The sequence below is a fragment of the Rhea pennata genome, chromosome 2, assembly GCF_028389875.1.
Source record: "Rhea pennata isolate bPtePen1 chromosome 2, bPtePen1.pri, whole genome shotgun sequence".
NCBI classification, from domain to species: domain Eukaryota; kingdom Metazoa; phylum Chordata; class Aves; order Rheiformes; family Rheidae; genus Rhea; species Rhea pennata.
The window spans coordinates 93,367,915-93,382,460 of NC_084664.1; the positions used below are offsets into that span (position 1 = coordinate 93,367,915).

At 36.3% G+C, this 14,546-nt stretch overlaps 1 protein-coding gene across 4 annotated transcripts in view; it reads left to right on the forward strand.

The window, feature by feature from the left end:
• KIF13A (kinesin family member 13A) overlaps positions 1 to 14,546 on the forward strand; it is a 116,426-nt gene that overhangs the window by 94,304 nt on the left and 7,576 nt on the right. For 3 of the 4 annotated variants that reach the window (XR_009957644.1, XM_062569918.1, XM_062569919.1), the window contains exons 27-37: positions 689 to 788; positions 886 to 1,012; positions 2,226 to 2,281; positions 3,504 to 3,628; positions 4,635 to 4,811; positions 5,948 to 6,040; positions 6,762 to 6,914; positions 7,336 to 7,413; positions 7,969 to 8,016; positions 8,443 to 8,554; positions 9,499 to 9,650. Coding sequence is in view for 3 of the 4 variants with exons in the window: in XM_062569918.1 (XP_062425902.1) it covers positions 689 to 788; positions 886 to 1,012; positions 2,226 to 2,281; positions 3,504 to 3,628; positions 4,635 to 4,811; positions 5,948 to 6,040; positions 6,762 to 6,914; positions 7,336 to 7,413; positions 7,969 to 8,016; positions 8,443 to 8,554; positions 9,499 to 9,650 (1,221 nt within the window). In the remaining variant the exon portion in view is untranslated. Of the gene's footprint in view, positions 1 to 688; positions 789 to 885; positions 1,013 to 2,225; positions 2,282 to 3,503; positions 3,629 to 4,634; positions 4,812 to 5,947; positions 6,041 to 6,761; positions 6,915 to 7,335; positions 7,414 to 7,968; positions 8,017 to 8,442; positions 8,555 to 9,498; positions 9,651 to 10,194; positions 10,300 to 14,546 lie in introns of all 4 variants that reach the window. The other variant, XM_062569920.1, reaches the window with a different exon arrangement.

Below are 14,546 nucleotides of genomic sequence, written 5' to 3' on the forward strand. Positions count from 1 at the left end.
AAAATACCTAAAAAGAAAAGCATATTACAAAACCTCTGTTTGGAAGTCTTATTTCAATTACAGGGCGTTACAGAAGTTAAACCAGTTGGGCAAAAATATTGATATCCCTTAGGATAGTTTATTAGATTTTATGGCAATCAAAAAATATCAGTTAGGTACTAACTTCTTTGCGGGCTGTTTATGCGCTTCTTGACAAATCACAGAAAAGAATGAACTATATTTTCCTGTGATACCACAAAGCATGATTGCATGATGGGTTTTGTTTGCATGAGAAATCTTTTAATTGCACAGATAGCAGCTGCTAGCTATGGAATTTTGTGCAGGTTTAAGGGAATACTGACCTGTCTAATCTTCAGGACAACTTATGATGCATTGTTTTTTTTTTTTTCCTACTGTTAAAGCGCTTGATTGCCACTTCTATGGGTAATTAGCCTAGTCTAATATATAATTCTATACAACAACTGAGAAATAGTCACTTTTTTTCTCCTGTTGAAATTTGAGAATTGAAAGCAAATGAGCTTCCATTGATGGATGATGAGCTACTTAATCAGTATGCATGTTATTGGGGGAAAAACTTTTCTGCATTGTGCAAGCTGTTCAAAAGCAATTCTGATGAAATTATCAGAGAATTCACTACCCTTTATTAGGCTGTTGTCAATGTTAACTATCCTTTCTGTTTCGGCATTAGGAAGAAGATTTAAACTGCGTGCGAGAAAGATGGTCTGATGCATTAATAAAGCGCAGAGAATACTTGGATGAGCAGATTCAAAAGATCAGCAATAAACAAGGTTTGAATTTTAAAAGCTTGGAATTTCTCTTATGAGTACTTTATTCTTCTCAACACCAAAGATGTCATACATATTATATGTATCTCTTTCACTGCAGAAAAATCAGAGGATGATATAGAAAGAGAAGCCCGACTAGTAGAACAATGGGTAGGGCTGACGGAAGAGAGGAATGCAGTGTTTGTCCCTGCACCAGGCAGTGGAATTCCTGGTGCCCCTGCAAACTGGTACGTTCAGAAAAAACATTGCAGTGGTTAGCTTTTTTTTTAATGTGAACATTGCAAACTACAAGGTATAAATCTGAAGATGTGTTTTATAGCTTCCCATGTTGTCATGTATTACCACAATTTACGCTAAGCTGGGAGAAAGCCGGAAGATCACGTTCTGGTTTGAATGTAAAGAGAGGTTTGCTTAATTAAGGTATTATATAAACTTTCAAAGTTTGAATGTATCCTTTGATTTTAAGATAGTATTTTCCTTTTTCTACAATTATAATAAAGTTATCCTGTAGTTTTAGGCCTTTCAACAGAAGAGTGACTCAAAAATGATTTAGAGCACTTAATTGAAGTGTGGTGGGGAGGAAAAGGACTTTGATTAAAAAAGATATGTTTTCTTTTTCATTTAAATATCCAAGACATTTATGTTTAATTTCGTTTAAATTTCCATTTTAACTAAGATAATCAGAACTATGAAAAATGAAGACTGGAACACACAAAATTTGAGAAAGTGTGAACAAGAAATATAACTGATAGTGTGTACACTAGTATCTCTGATAATATCTAATCTCTCTTCTTTAGTGGGGCAAATGGTTTAGTGATACTCTTTTGTCTTAAATTTCTGAGTTTTTCTTTATTCAGCTGAAGTATTATTGTCCAAGTTGCTAAAAGTATATGTATTAGTATAAAGACTACCTTGCCCGTAGCTGCATATCAACTTGTTTGAAAGGATAACCTTTATGTATAAGATGGCTAAAACATATATACTTATTTCACAATGTTATGTAAAAACAATTAATTCGATAAGAAACTGAACAGAACATTGAAAATTGTCATCCTTACAGCAGTTAAAATGTGTTGTGCCATGTGAAATAAGTTTTAGTGAAGCACTACATTTAGCTGTGTGTTTAGTTGTGTAAAAAATTGCCTATGCAACATATGCATTTAAATTACCCACCAAAATATTGAGAGCTTTTTACTCATTGGTTAAAATTGATATGACCATTGCATGGAGATGTGTTGAGGGAGAGTGTAGTGGTTATCACATCTGCTTTACATGCTGAAGGTCCTGGGTTCAAGTCCTAGTGGAACCAGCACTAGGAAATCTTTGGGAGGCTGGACTAGATGATTTCCAGAGGTCCCTTCCAACCTTGTTGATTCTATGATTCTGTGAAATTAAGTATGTGTTTACCTTTGTTGTTGCTAGCAATTTGTTTTGTTTCAGGATTCCACCTGCAGGAATGGAAACGCATATACCTGTTCTCTTCCTTGATTTGAATGGTATGTTGTAATGGCAGATTAAGAAACCTGGTAAAATAACAAAATTTAGCTTAGATCAATAAACTGATAAATGGAAGAGTGAATCTTAAATGTCTAAGAAAATACAAACAAGTTCTGGCAATGGCACTGGCTGCTATGACTTTCAGAATGTTTTTTTCTTCTGAATCCATATATTGGAATAATTAAGCACAGTTACTTTAAAATTTAGAGTAAAGAATTGGGGAATATGTGAACACAGTGGTAGATTATACAACAGAAAATGGCATGAAAAAGCAAGTTTAATGAAATCCATGTTTCATTAAAGCACTGATAGGAAATCTCCTAAGTGCTACAGCATTTCTTCAGCTGAGATAGCTGCAGACATTTAAACAGCTGTTTTAAGAAAGAATGTATTAAGAGTATGATGAATGTTTTGTTAGAATATCTAAGCCTTCTCCTTCTGGAGGCACTTAGTTTTACATGAGACAGAATTACTGAGTTAAATTTTTAGGGCAAAGATACACTGTAAATAACAAGAGACTAGTGTTAGGACTATGTTTAAGGACTGCTTAGGAAGCAAGTTTGTAAGCATAAGCTTGGACATGAAGCAGAAGAGTATCCACAGGCTTTCTCACATCCAGCATTTCATAGGTCAGTAGACATGTTTAGATAAGCATCACATTAATGGCTGCTTTAGAATCTGCTTTTTGAAAATGATATGCATTCTTCATATATGCTTACAGAGATGTTCTTATATGTTTGTTTTTATTATCAGAGGAGAGTTAGACAGAAGTCCAAATAGGATATTTAAACAGATCCATGGATCATTGCACAGCTGTGGGTATTTTTCTGCACTAAAAGCCTAATATAGCCAGAAATATTGTTCTTGTTTTAAGATTCCCTGATACATCAGAACTGATTTAAGTAAGAGATGAGCTAGTTAGGCTGACACATGGAATTTTCTGACTCAGTGAGTTAATTTTATGAATATCTTGCAATAGTTCTGAATTCTGTTCAGGTCACATAAGAGAATGAGTTCAGAGAGAGAGAGTCTTAACCTGGCTTTTCTTCCCTTGTTTTTGTATGCTGAAATCATCTTCACAAGTTGCATAGTAGTAAGATTAATAAGGATTAAATGTAGTATGAAGTGTGGATAGGACTTTATTACAACTTCACCTCTATATATTAATATCTTTTGGTATAAACTATTTCATTTTTTTTCTTTGTACATTTTTTTCATTAGCTGATGACCTCAGTGCCAATGAACAACTTACAGGTCCCCATGCATCAGGAGTTAACTCAATACTCCCAAAGGAGCATGGGAGTCCATTCTTTTATCTACCGATCATAAAACACAGTGATGATGAGGTAAATTGTTAACAAACCTCTTTCTTGGCTACTGTGACTTGCATTAAAGCTTTCTTCTTTTGCTTTCTTTTTTACTTATATGTATTTAATCCTTATTACTATTTTTGTCTTACAAATATCATCTATAACTAGTGCTGCCTTTTTCTTCTGGCATATTTGTTTAAGATCTGAGAGACTATGACTTGTTGTCTTTTCTACCTTAATTCAAAGGAGACAAGTCTTAACGTTTTCTGGCAAAAGAGTAGTTCAGCAGCCTGACCCAAAATCACTTTTTCTTATTCCCTCACCTCTTCATCATTCCTCTTGCAGACTCTTGATTCTTCAGAGAAAATCACCACTTTTGCTGTGCAAACTAGGAATTATGTTAAAATATTTTTTTTCCTTTGTAGCTCACAATTACTTTTTAAATAAAAAACTTGAAATTTGTTAGAAATGAATGGTTCTGAGTACACAACTTTCTTTTCTTCTACTTCTTGTACCAATTCAGTTAAACCAATGCTTACGAGCCTGTTTCCAGGATAAATGGGATGCTGATATTGAGGAGTGGGAGGCAGAGGAAGGAAAAAGATGTTCTGCAGGACGCGAAAGCTTTTGATCTGCATAGGTCTTAATCTAATCCAACACGCATGGAAACTTTCCTATTGAATTTGATAAGCTTTTAATATAGTTGCAAGAGGATTTGTAGTCCTTTCCCCAGTCTTGTTTCTGCTTCCCCTCTGCCTCCAGCTGTGTAAAGACCTTCCTTTTTCGGGGCAAGGTTTGCGTTTTGCAGGGATTATGCTCACTATTTTAGTCCTCCAAATTTTTAACACCTCTCTCTCATGCTGCTTCTGATAAATTCCTTACTGTGAATGGGAGGATTTGCTCCATTTTGTTCAATGACATTTATTTTTCTTTCATTAAAGAATGGTTTTATTTCATGTTAGATTACTGTAAATTATATCTTTCGTTAGAGTAATTGAGTTTTTAATTTCCCTTTCTCTCCTCTACTGATTTGTCTGTGTAGGTCTCAGCCACTGCTGCCTGGGACTCCTCTGTCCATGATTCAGTGCACCTGAATAGGGTAACTCCTCAAAATGAGAGGATTTACTTAATAGTGAAAACCACTGTGCAGCTCAGTCATCCAGCTGCAATGGAACTCGTATTACGCAAAAGAATTGCAGCCAATATTTATAACAAGCAGGTAAGAAGTTTATAATAATTTTGCATTGTTTGATATCCTGAATTTTGTGAATGTCTTTTCCTAGCTGTTTGCTTCATTTTGGTTAAGTTTAGTATCTCCTATGCTTGTGAAAGACAAACAAAAAGATTAGCCTAGGTTGCAGTAAAGCTGTGCACTTTTGGTATATTGCTTCAAGCTGTCCATCTTTCAGTCTAATTTGATTCAGCGTGTAGCTGGTGCTACTTCTGCAACAACAACAAAAAATTACCTTCTGGCTTGTATGATTTGAAATGTTCTTTGATTCTGAGAAACTTGCAGTAGCTTATCTGATGTAGGGTTACTGCAGCTACTCTGTTCCTGAGAGCATGTTTGGAGCCTTGGACTCCAAAGTCCAAGTCAGTGTAAATGCAATGTATTCTCATCCTTTCTTTTTGCTACTCTAATTACAAATTAGGTTTGTTCCTCACCGCTACCCATACATATACATTTTCCTCCAGCTTTTACATGGTGATCTCAAGTAGGGTGTTTTGGCCGCAAGAATGGATTCTGCTCCTCTTTCTTTGCGGCTTTATGGGTTTAAGCAATTAGATGCTTTCTGAAATCATGTTCCTTTCTCTTTCCTAGAGGAGACCCTGTTTCAGAATTGCTTCAGATTTTTTGCAGGAGAATGGAGAAAGACAAAAAATCTGTTATATTACTAAGCAATTTACTAAACAGCTGAATTCTATGCCTTTTTGTATTTGACGTATTTTCTTTTGCTAGTTTCATTTGTCTAAAATGTCACATTGAAAGAAAATTAAGTCTGCAGTTAGTGATGTAGGGGGTAATTGACAGGTGCAATAAATTAATTTTCACATATACTGCAAGTTTATGCTTCCTATTCCAATTATAGTTAAAAATCAGAGTTATGCTTTGCTATAGTAAAAGGAATTCTGATTCCTGTTTAACGTGTGGCTCACAAAATGAGAAGTATGGGTATCAGACTTCCACAGCTGCGTTTTCTCAGTTTTTACAAGCTGTTTTACAACAACTTATCAAATCATTGTCCTGAGAAATACACTTTTGTGGTAAAACAATTTTTTGCATTGTAACCTTCTTCTTAGAGTGTCATAAATAACTATCGTCAATACAATAATTCAAAATAACTTTGTTTCTAGAGTTTTACCCAGAGCCTGAAAAGGAGAATATCTTTGAAAAATATATATTATGCTTGTGGAGTGACCTATGAAATAGTATCCAATATTCCAAAGGTAAATTATACTGTATTTCTCTGGCAAATTCACTGAAAAGAATAGAATGACCTGATATAACAGGAGATACTGACTGAGAGATGCATGTACAATGTTTCTGATGTGAGGAATCTTGCTCAAGTGTGTGCAGTGAGATCCTGTAGTAGAGGTAATTTTGAAATTGTATGAGTGCCTACAGGGGGAATATAGAGACTACTGTAAAGCATATAGGTCAGTGAAGCAGGAATAAGTGGAAAAATTAGTTTGGCAATATAAATAGCTTTATATACAAGGCTTGTACAAATTTTAAACTTACTGTGAAACTGATTTTAAAGGTATACAGATTGGATAATTTGAAACATAAATAGGCTTGTCATCATGTGGTTGTCACTTTTGTATGTTAATAATTACAATTTAAACTCTAGGGAAATCACAGAGAATATAAGATTTGGGAAGGGAGTCATTACTCATAACATATGATGTTTATATGATGTTTCAGGTTATATTCTCCTTATTCTTAAAGGAGATTGACTACAATAAATGTATAAAACTTATCCCAAGCTTGTGCTCTTCTTAGTTCAGCATCGTTGATACCTGTGTTGAAAAGTCTCTGCTCTGTGCAAGGATTATTGATTCAAATTAATTTCTGGATTGAGATGGTCTGAATAAATGAATTCACACATTAAAAAGGTTAAAGACAGGCTTTAATTTAAAGAGCTTAATAGTGCAACTTACAATTTAGGCTACAGAAGAAATTGAGGATCGTGAGACCTTGGCACTGATGGCCGCAAGGAGTGAGAGTGAGGGTACATCTGATGGGGAAACGTACATGGAAAAGTACACCCGGGGTGTCCTGCAGGTGGAGAACATCTTGAGCCTGGAACGACTAAGACAGGCAAGGAAACTTTTAAAAATGGATTTTTATAATTTGTAGAGATACTTGATGTCTTTGCTTTTGGTTTGGGTTTTTCTGGCTTTTTTTTGATAGAGAATGAATACAAACATTGGACAGGTAAATGGAATTCTAAGTTACTGCTGTGAAATAGGTAAAGCTCAGCACTGGTAGGTCTGGTAGCTATAGCTAGTGGTAGCGTAATAGTGAGAGCCTGAACAGGCAAGGGCCGAAGAATGTAAGATTTGTTGGTTGTATATGTAAATTAAGTTTTGTAAACATATATACCTTGTTTGCAAGTAGCTGTAATTAGCAGCACTGTGAAAAAACTTCAATCCTGCTTGATGACTTCTTATGAGGATAACATTAAATTGTTCAGCTTTGATATGAGCATGTCTTTTAGTATGATTTTTTCTTTATGCAGGCAGTCACAGTCAAAGAAGCACTGTCCACCAAGGCAAGAAACATCCGCAGGAGCATCAGCACACCAAACGTTCACAATGTATGAACTATTTTTTTCCTCTAAGTTAGTGCTAATATGCCTTTTTTTCTCTGTGTGTGCGTGCACATTATGCTGATGTGGTACGTAATTGTTACTATACAACACTTGTGTATTCTGAGCTAGGACTAAATACAGCAAGTGTAGAAATGCGGGTACAAATGGAAATGAAACACATCTGTATAACTCTCCATCCTAAAAGACAACAAAGTGGTCGGGGTGCATATATGGCAGGGGAGGTGGTCTAAGCTCTTCTCCTTTTAGAAGTAGTTTTGGAAGTAGTTTAGGATGCAGACTGCCCTAATCCAGAATGCTTTTTTTTCAGTTTAAAAGCCCTGTTTTACTTTTTTTCATAGTATAAGGGGTAGTTGTTTTCATTTTGTATGCATTTTTTGCATTTTCCTATCAACCACTCAACACAAATGTTGCTGTCCTTAGTCTTATGTGAAGACAGAATGGAATGGTTGTTAGGACTAAATGATTACAGTATCTCCTCAAGGATTTATTTTATTCATAAAAGCTAGGCATTTTTTCATTCTGCCTGCTGGTGTTTTGTAGGTATCGTGTAGCCGGTTAGATCTTTCTGCCTGTGATGAAGATGATAAGGTGTGTAAATTTCAGAGTGTGCATTTTCAGTTCTTTTCTCTTTAAAACAAGATGTATTTGAAACTTGAAAAAATAAGGAAACTTTTTTTAACTGTATGTTTACATAATACACCTACTAAATGCTGTGCTAATTATATAATATTTTGAGTTAAACTTCTTTTTGTCCTTCTCTGCTCTTCATGTTAGGATTGTAGAAACTGATAATTAAGATGAAATGGGAAAGATGCACAAAAAACTTAATATACTTCACTGAAAAGCTTATTAGATTCTAAATAATCCACCCATGTGAAGCAGAACTGTCTTGAAGTCAATGACTCGAAACTCCTTAGTAGTTTAAAATAACAAAAAGCCATGTCTGCATTTGCCTATTAATTTCTCCATGTTTGCCTGAATAAGAGTGTACATTTATGTATTTTTGTTTCTTAGGGTTGGTCTGAAAGTCACCTAGATATATCTGACTGTTCTTCCAGTTATCAAGATGTATCATGCTATGGTACTTTGCCCAGGGAGTCCCCTCGCAAGAACAAAGATGGCAGTGGTGAGACTGTCAAGTACATATGTAATGACAATTTTTTTTTATTGCTGCCCTAGGATGAGAAGTACATTCCTGCAACATTAAACTGACAATTAAATTCTTAGTGGTTTTTTTTCTATTAAATCTATTACCTAGCTTCTTGCTTGAGCTGCTGAGCTTAATCTGGAAACAGATGGAGAAAGCAAAATGCTTAACCTGCAGGAAAGAATAGGAAACTGGGGATATCAAAAAACAAGAGGAAGAAAAATAAGCTAGGTATGAAACAAAGCAGCAGAAATAAAAATAAATGAATTGTTACTAGCTTGTGAATTAGAAGATTAAGATGCTTTTACCGAAGGAGCAAGGGTCCTTTTACATGTTCCTTACATGACTTGGATTTTTTGGTCTTCCACATCAATGTGTCACAGGTGATTTATTTCCTTTAGGTCAAATTGCAGCATGGCCTTCCTGAGCAGGCAGCATAGGTAGAAAAGCGCTGAAGAAACAAAGTGGGATTACGAGTTTATTACTTGTTGCTTATTATTTTTCTTTCAATCACACTGATCATGCATGATTGCCAGATTGATTCCGGTGCAGTAGGAATTGCAGCAGAGGAAAGCTCAGGCAAAGGAGGCAAAGAGCTGTCAGGTCTGATTTCAAGGACAGTTCCTGCTATTTTTATGACTCAGATAAAAAGGAGGAATAGTGGAGCCTCAGCATGGAGGCGGCAGATACTGGTGTTCTCTGCTTTCCTTCTGTTTCCAGACTCCTCAAAGGGACATGATCTCCCTCATAGAGCTCTGCACTATCTCATCCTTGGGCAGTGGCTGAATACTACAATACTGCCTCGCTTTCTGTAGCCATCTAATTTACAAATGCATGGCTTGACCGTCCATCATTTTAGATTATTCCTTTGCATTCTAGACATGAAGAATTGACATTAGCTATGGTTTTTTTTTTCTTCCTAGGTGTTGTATCAGAGAATTCCCATGCTTTAATGGTCAGTCCCTTTAAAGCGTTTTCTCCTCAGCCACCAAAGTTTTTCAAACCTTTAATGCCAGTGAAAGAGGAACATAAAAGAAAGACCCCACTTGAAAGCCGACCTCTACTTAGTCAAGAGGTAATTTTTGCAAACAACCTTGTCTTTATGGATATAGTTACTTTGTATACTTGGAAAACTGTTTGCAGCATGCATCTTTTGCAAGAGGATTTTGTAATTCTCTGGTTAAAATCAATCAGATTGTACTCACATATATGAGTTTGGAAGGGGGAGATTTTTTTTAAAAAATGAAACATTGGGTTTGTTTCACTCTTTGGTAAGTATTTTTCTGTACAGAGAACTTGTGTTCTTGTGTTCTATTTTAAAGTGACAGTAACTTGCATTTCTCTTCAAGATGCTGGTGTATTTTTTTATATAGGAAAAAAGTAAAATTCTGTCAAATGGTGTTCTAGGATGGTTACAATTCTGATCTTTGTTCTTCAACCTAAAACACTGAGAGCAGTGCATGAGTTTCTCTAGCTATTAACTTGAATTTTTATATAACTAGCATGTGTGTTTTATTTTCAAGATGTCTTAATGCTTTCTAACCTGCACGCATTTAATGTTGTGCTCAGTAGTCAGTGTTGTGTTTTGTGTGATGTGTTGTGTGTCTTAAACTTTGCAGAGCATGTCTTCATCTCAGGTACATTGCGCTGGCTGTGTTGTGCCTTCAGGAAGTAATGCCAGCAGCATGCCAGTAGAAAGCAATAGCATTCATGAGGAAAAGATTGTAAGTTTTGTATGGGTTTCTGTCATAAGGCCTGGTGGTGGGCTTAGGGCCGTTTGGTGGTGGGTTTAAGGTAATTATGCTACCATAGCAGGGCAAAAGGGGTTATGTGCACATAATCACTTGCAATTGTAATTAATGGTTATAATGAACAGTTGCTTACCTGACTTGTGAATGCAGTCCATAATTTGAAATAACTCAGTTGATTTTTTTTCTAATTATTGTTCATGTGTGATTTTTCTTGCAGGGAGGGTGGGAGGGGGGAGGCTTTAACTCTTACAGTGCACAAATGATCAAGTAAAGGGTGGGTTAGTGAATCATGTTGCTGTCACTCTAATATACCTATGTATATTACCCAGATCTTGTGACTATATCCCAGAGTAAATGGAATGATCCCACTTGGTGTAAGTAACCATGCATTTAGGTGTGGGTACACTATAAAAGCTTCTAGCTGGCTGATGTGGAAGTAATACGACTAAAATGAGATACAGCTCTTTATTAACCTGCAACCTGTCATCTTTGTAATTCAGGTGGTGCATTTAGGTGGAGGGTTTTTATTTTTCTGTTCACCTGTCAAATCCTTTCATCACTGCTGCTTCAACAAGAGATGCATCATCATTTCTGCTGTGTGAAAGACTCATTTTTAGGGCTGCGGAATTTGGCTGTAAATATTTGCTTTAATCAGAGCTTTAGACTTTAAATGTGGAACTTTGAAATCATTTCTCTTAAGTATTATAGGCCTTTTATCACATAAAATGCTGGTGATGGATTCTTCCTATTCAGCACTTTCATTCTGGCCATATAGCCAAACAATTAAAAAGATCTAGTGTTATTATTTCTAATGCTGTTTTGTAGATGATAACGAAGGGTCCTGAGTGTTCCAGTGTTTACATTTGAAGCTTGGCTTCTGTCTAGATAGCAGCTGTTTCATGCTCCATCATGTTACTTTTCCATAGCATAGTGCGAGTCGGCATGTCAGCTGACTCACTGGCACAAACAGCGTGAAGGGCTTCTGAAGGCAAAATCTTCTAGTTGGTTAAAAAACAGCCTGCAGAAATGAAATGGTTACAGAAATTTCCATAGCAACCTCAGAGCAGTTCTGCTCTCTTGAGTAAAAACAGGGTCCCAAGCCATGCATGCCTGGCATTAACATAGCTATTTGCCTGTGCTGTTTTCCAAAGATAAGCAGAAGCTTTCAGAGCTGGAAAAGGGCAATACCCTGCACCAGGCCTTTCCAGTTAGGCTGGGACTAATTCACTGAATGCTTTAAATTAGGCCCCAACAGGGCCCTGAAAAGAGCCATTCTTATTCTTCGCTGCTTGCTCCTGTCTTTGAACTGACTTCTCCCTTGCCTCAGCATAACTTTTTGGTTGTATAATAAGCTTAGTTAAGGGAACTGCTCTGTCTAGCTGAAAAATACTGCTTTAGAGTTATTTTTCAGTTGTATCTGTTCCTTTGCCTAGTCACCTTATAGGCACTTGAGCAGGTACAGGGGAGGCAGGCAAGAACGAGCAGCCACTTGTGGAGAGGAGGCTGAGACTGCTGCTTTGTGTAGCAATGCCAGTTTATGGTGATGAGAGGGATATGAAATGAGGGTTTCTGGTTTTTACAGCCTGGAAAGGAAGCCTTGCTTAAGGTTCAGGCATCCCAAGCTGCTCTGTGTTTTTCAGAGCTGGAGCAAATGTATATTTTAACCAGGCTGGAATATATATTGCACACACTTGGCTGAATAGTGCTCTTGGAATGAATTCAGATACTGAGGTAGGGCAGTGTCATGGCTCCGCATTAAGGAGTCTGCTCCCCTCTGCTGGATTCACAATACAGTTCTCACTTTGTTAAGCAGTGCTATAAGTGATCACTTCAAGCCACAGAGCCTCTTACTCCAAGTTAATTGCTGGATGATTGGTGTAGCTTCAGGTGGTGATGCTCACTTGCATTTTTTTTAGATTGCACAGCATGTAAAAAATCCACTAGAAACAACAAAGTGATTAAACAGATAGAAAGCTAGTAAACTTGTAATGTTCTGCATCTGAACAGGCATGAATGTGATGTTTGGCCTTTTTCTCATGTTCATCTGGAATGTGTTCTTCAATGTTCTCAATACATCTGTGAAAGGAAAAAAAGAAAGTAAAACTGAAATAGTTAAGAAAAATGTTTTTCTGTGCTTGGCCTGAAATATAGCAGTCAACCTAAAGTTTCAGACTTTGCTGCCATGAGTTGAATATTAGAAGTATTTCGAAACAGAAGATTGATGTAGTGGCATGCTCTGTAATATGCAAGTGCAGTGAAATATGTTAAGATTAGAGTACACATGGTGTGTATTTGAATTCTGCCTGTAATTGATGTGTCTGATTTTTATTTTTTTGTCCAAGAGGAAATTCTCACAGCTTAATGCTGTGAAAATGGAAGCACCTGTGGTGCAACCGTTGAATAAGTACTGCTCATTTGAAATGAGTAGAACAGGAACTAGCATCTTTGAGGTTCCTTGAGAGCTGCAATTTAGGGATCTGAAGACTCAGATGCTTTAACTTCTTTAACTACAAAGAAAATACGTATGTTGCAAAGCAGATTTATGAAAGCCTCTGTGTTGTAGTTCTTGCTTACTTAACTTGTGTTATTGCTAAATCTTGACTTGCAGTCTTCTCTCCTTGGTTCTTGCTGTCATGTTCTTCCTTGTTATCAGTTAAGTCTGTTTTTCATTATAGTCTTTCTGTTACTTCCCAGGGAAGAGGCTGCAGCTTCTTTACTAGTGCTTCAAGGATTTTATTCTTTGGCTCTTTCACTGGCCTGAGCAGTACAGGAGGGCTTTCTTCTCTCCCTCCCCCCAGCCCCTTTATACCTACGGGGTTTAGAAGAACCCTGAAATGGCTTTATTTCTGCACTTTTCCTACCAGGAAGCTCAAGAGCAGCTTTGAAAGGAAATACTGCTTGTTCCCACAGTAGCAGCTTTTTTTGCACTCATCACACCTCCCATTTGCTGCATTCTTCATGACCGATGTTCTCAGTAATAAGGCTGCATCTCTATACCTTATCTTTTATAGTTGCTATAACAGATATGCTGAAACCGTGCACAGCTGTCCCTGTAGCTACCTGTTAGACTTTTCCTAATCAGGTTGCCAATGATCTGCATGTCTGTAGAACCACTTACTGGTTATAGTGACTCTTACTCAAATTAAATAGGGCTCCTGTTTGTCGTGACACAGTAAAACGTAAAATTTCTCAGTAAAATGAGGAATCTTGCAGTGTTCAAAGGAGGAATGAAGATCTGTTTGTTATAAAAATGCTTTTAGTTTCAAGTGAATGTTTAACAAGGATCCACTAGAAATATTTCCTTTGCAAAATGCTTATTGATTTGGAATTCACTAAATATCTTAAGAAACCCACTATATTTGATAAATGAACAGTAGACTTCTGAAAAATTTTCAAATTTTCAAACTTATTTCAAAATTTTGGTTCTATGTATAAAATTACTCAATAAAGGTGAAAGGGAAGCAATAAGCAGAATAGTTGGGGGGGAAAAAGGTCTGTAAGAGATGAGCAACAGGTACACAAGAAAAATGCCTTGTACAGAGCTTTAGTGCCTTGGAAGAGGATATTCATAATCCCAATAAAGTGGATATGAATTTTTCTCCTCACTTTTGAGGACACTAGCATTGTTTTCAAATTTAAAGAACAAGGTTTTTAATAATATAAGATTACTGAAAAAGATTTATGTGTGTTTTCATAACACTATCGCATCTCTCCAGGGATGTGAATCACTTCAAAATAAACTTTTCATCCAAAATTACATATAAAAAATAACTCTGTTTGAAATAGTTATAAAAAAGTAGTAAGCAAAGGATGTCAAGCCTGCATATGAGCAAATTCTAATCTGAAATCTGATTGGATTTGTCAGATATACTTGGACAAGTAGAGTGATACTGTTCAGACGCTAGTTGCTGTGCTAACAAAAATTTAATATGACTGATGGTGCTGATTCAGCTTAAGAGGCAGTTCTGTATGGGTAATGTGATTGAGTGTTATCAATTATGAGCTTTCTGCATAGACTGAAAACTGGGTATGAGAACAAACCTTTGTTGCAGAAAAGGATCATAGTGAGCAATGATTACCTCAAAAATAAAGAATAAAACAAATTGAGATCATTTAGGAAGTCTTTACAGTTCTCATTTAAAAAAAAAAGCTACTTCTGGTTACAACAGAAATCTTGTCACATAAGTGTGTGTTTTCTAATATACATCTGTGGTATTTTA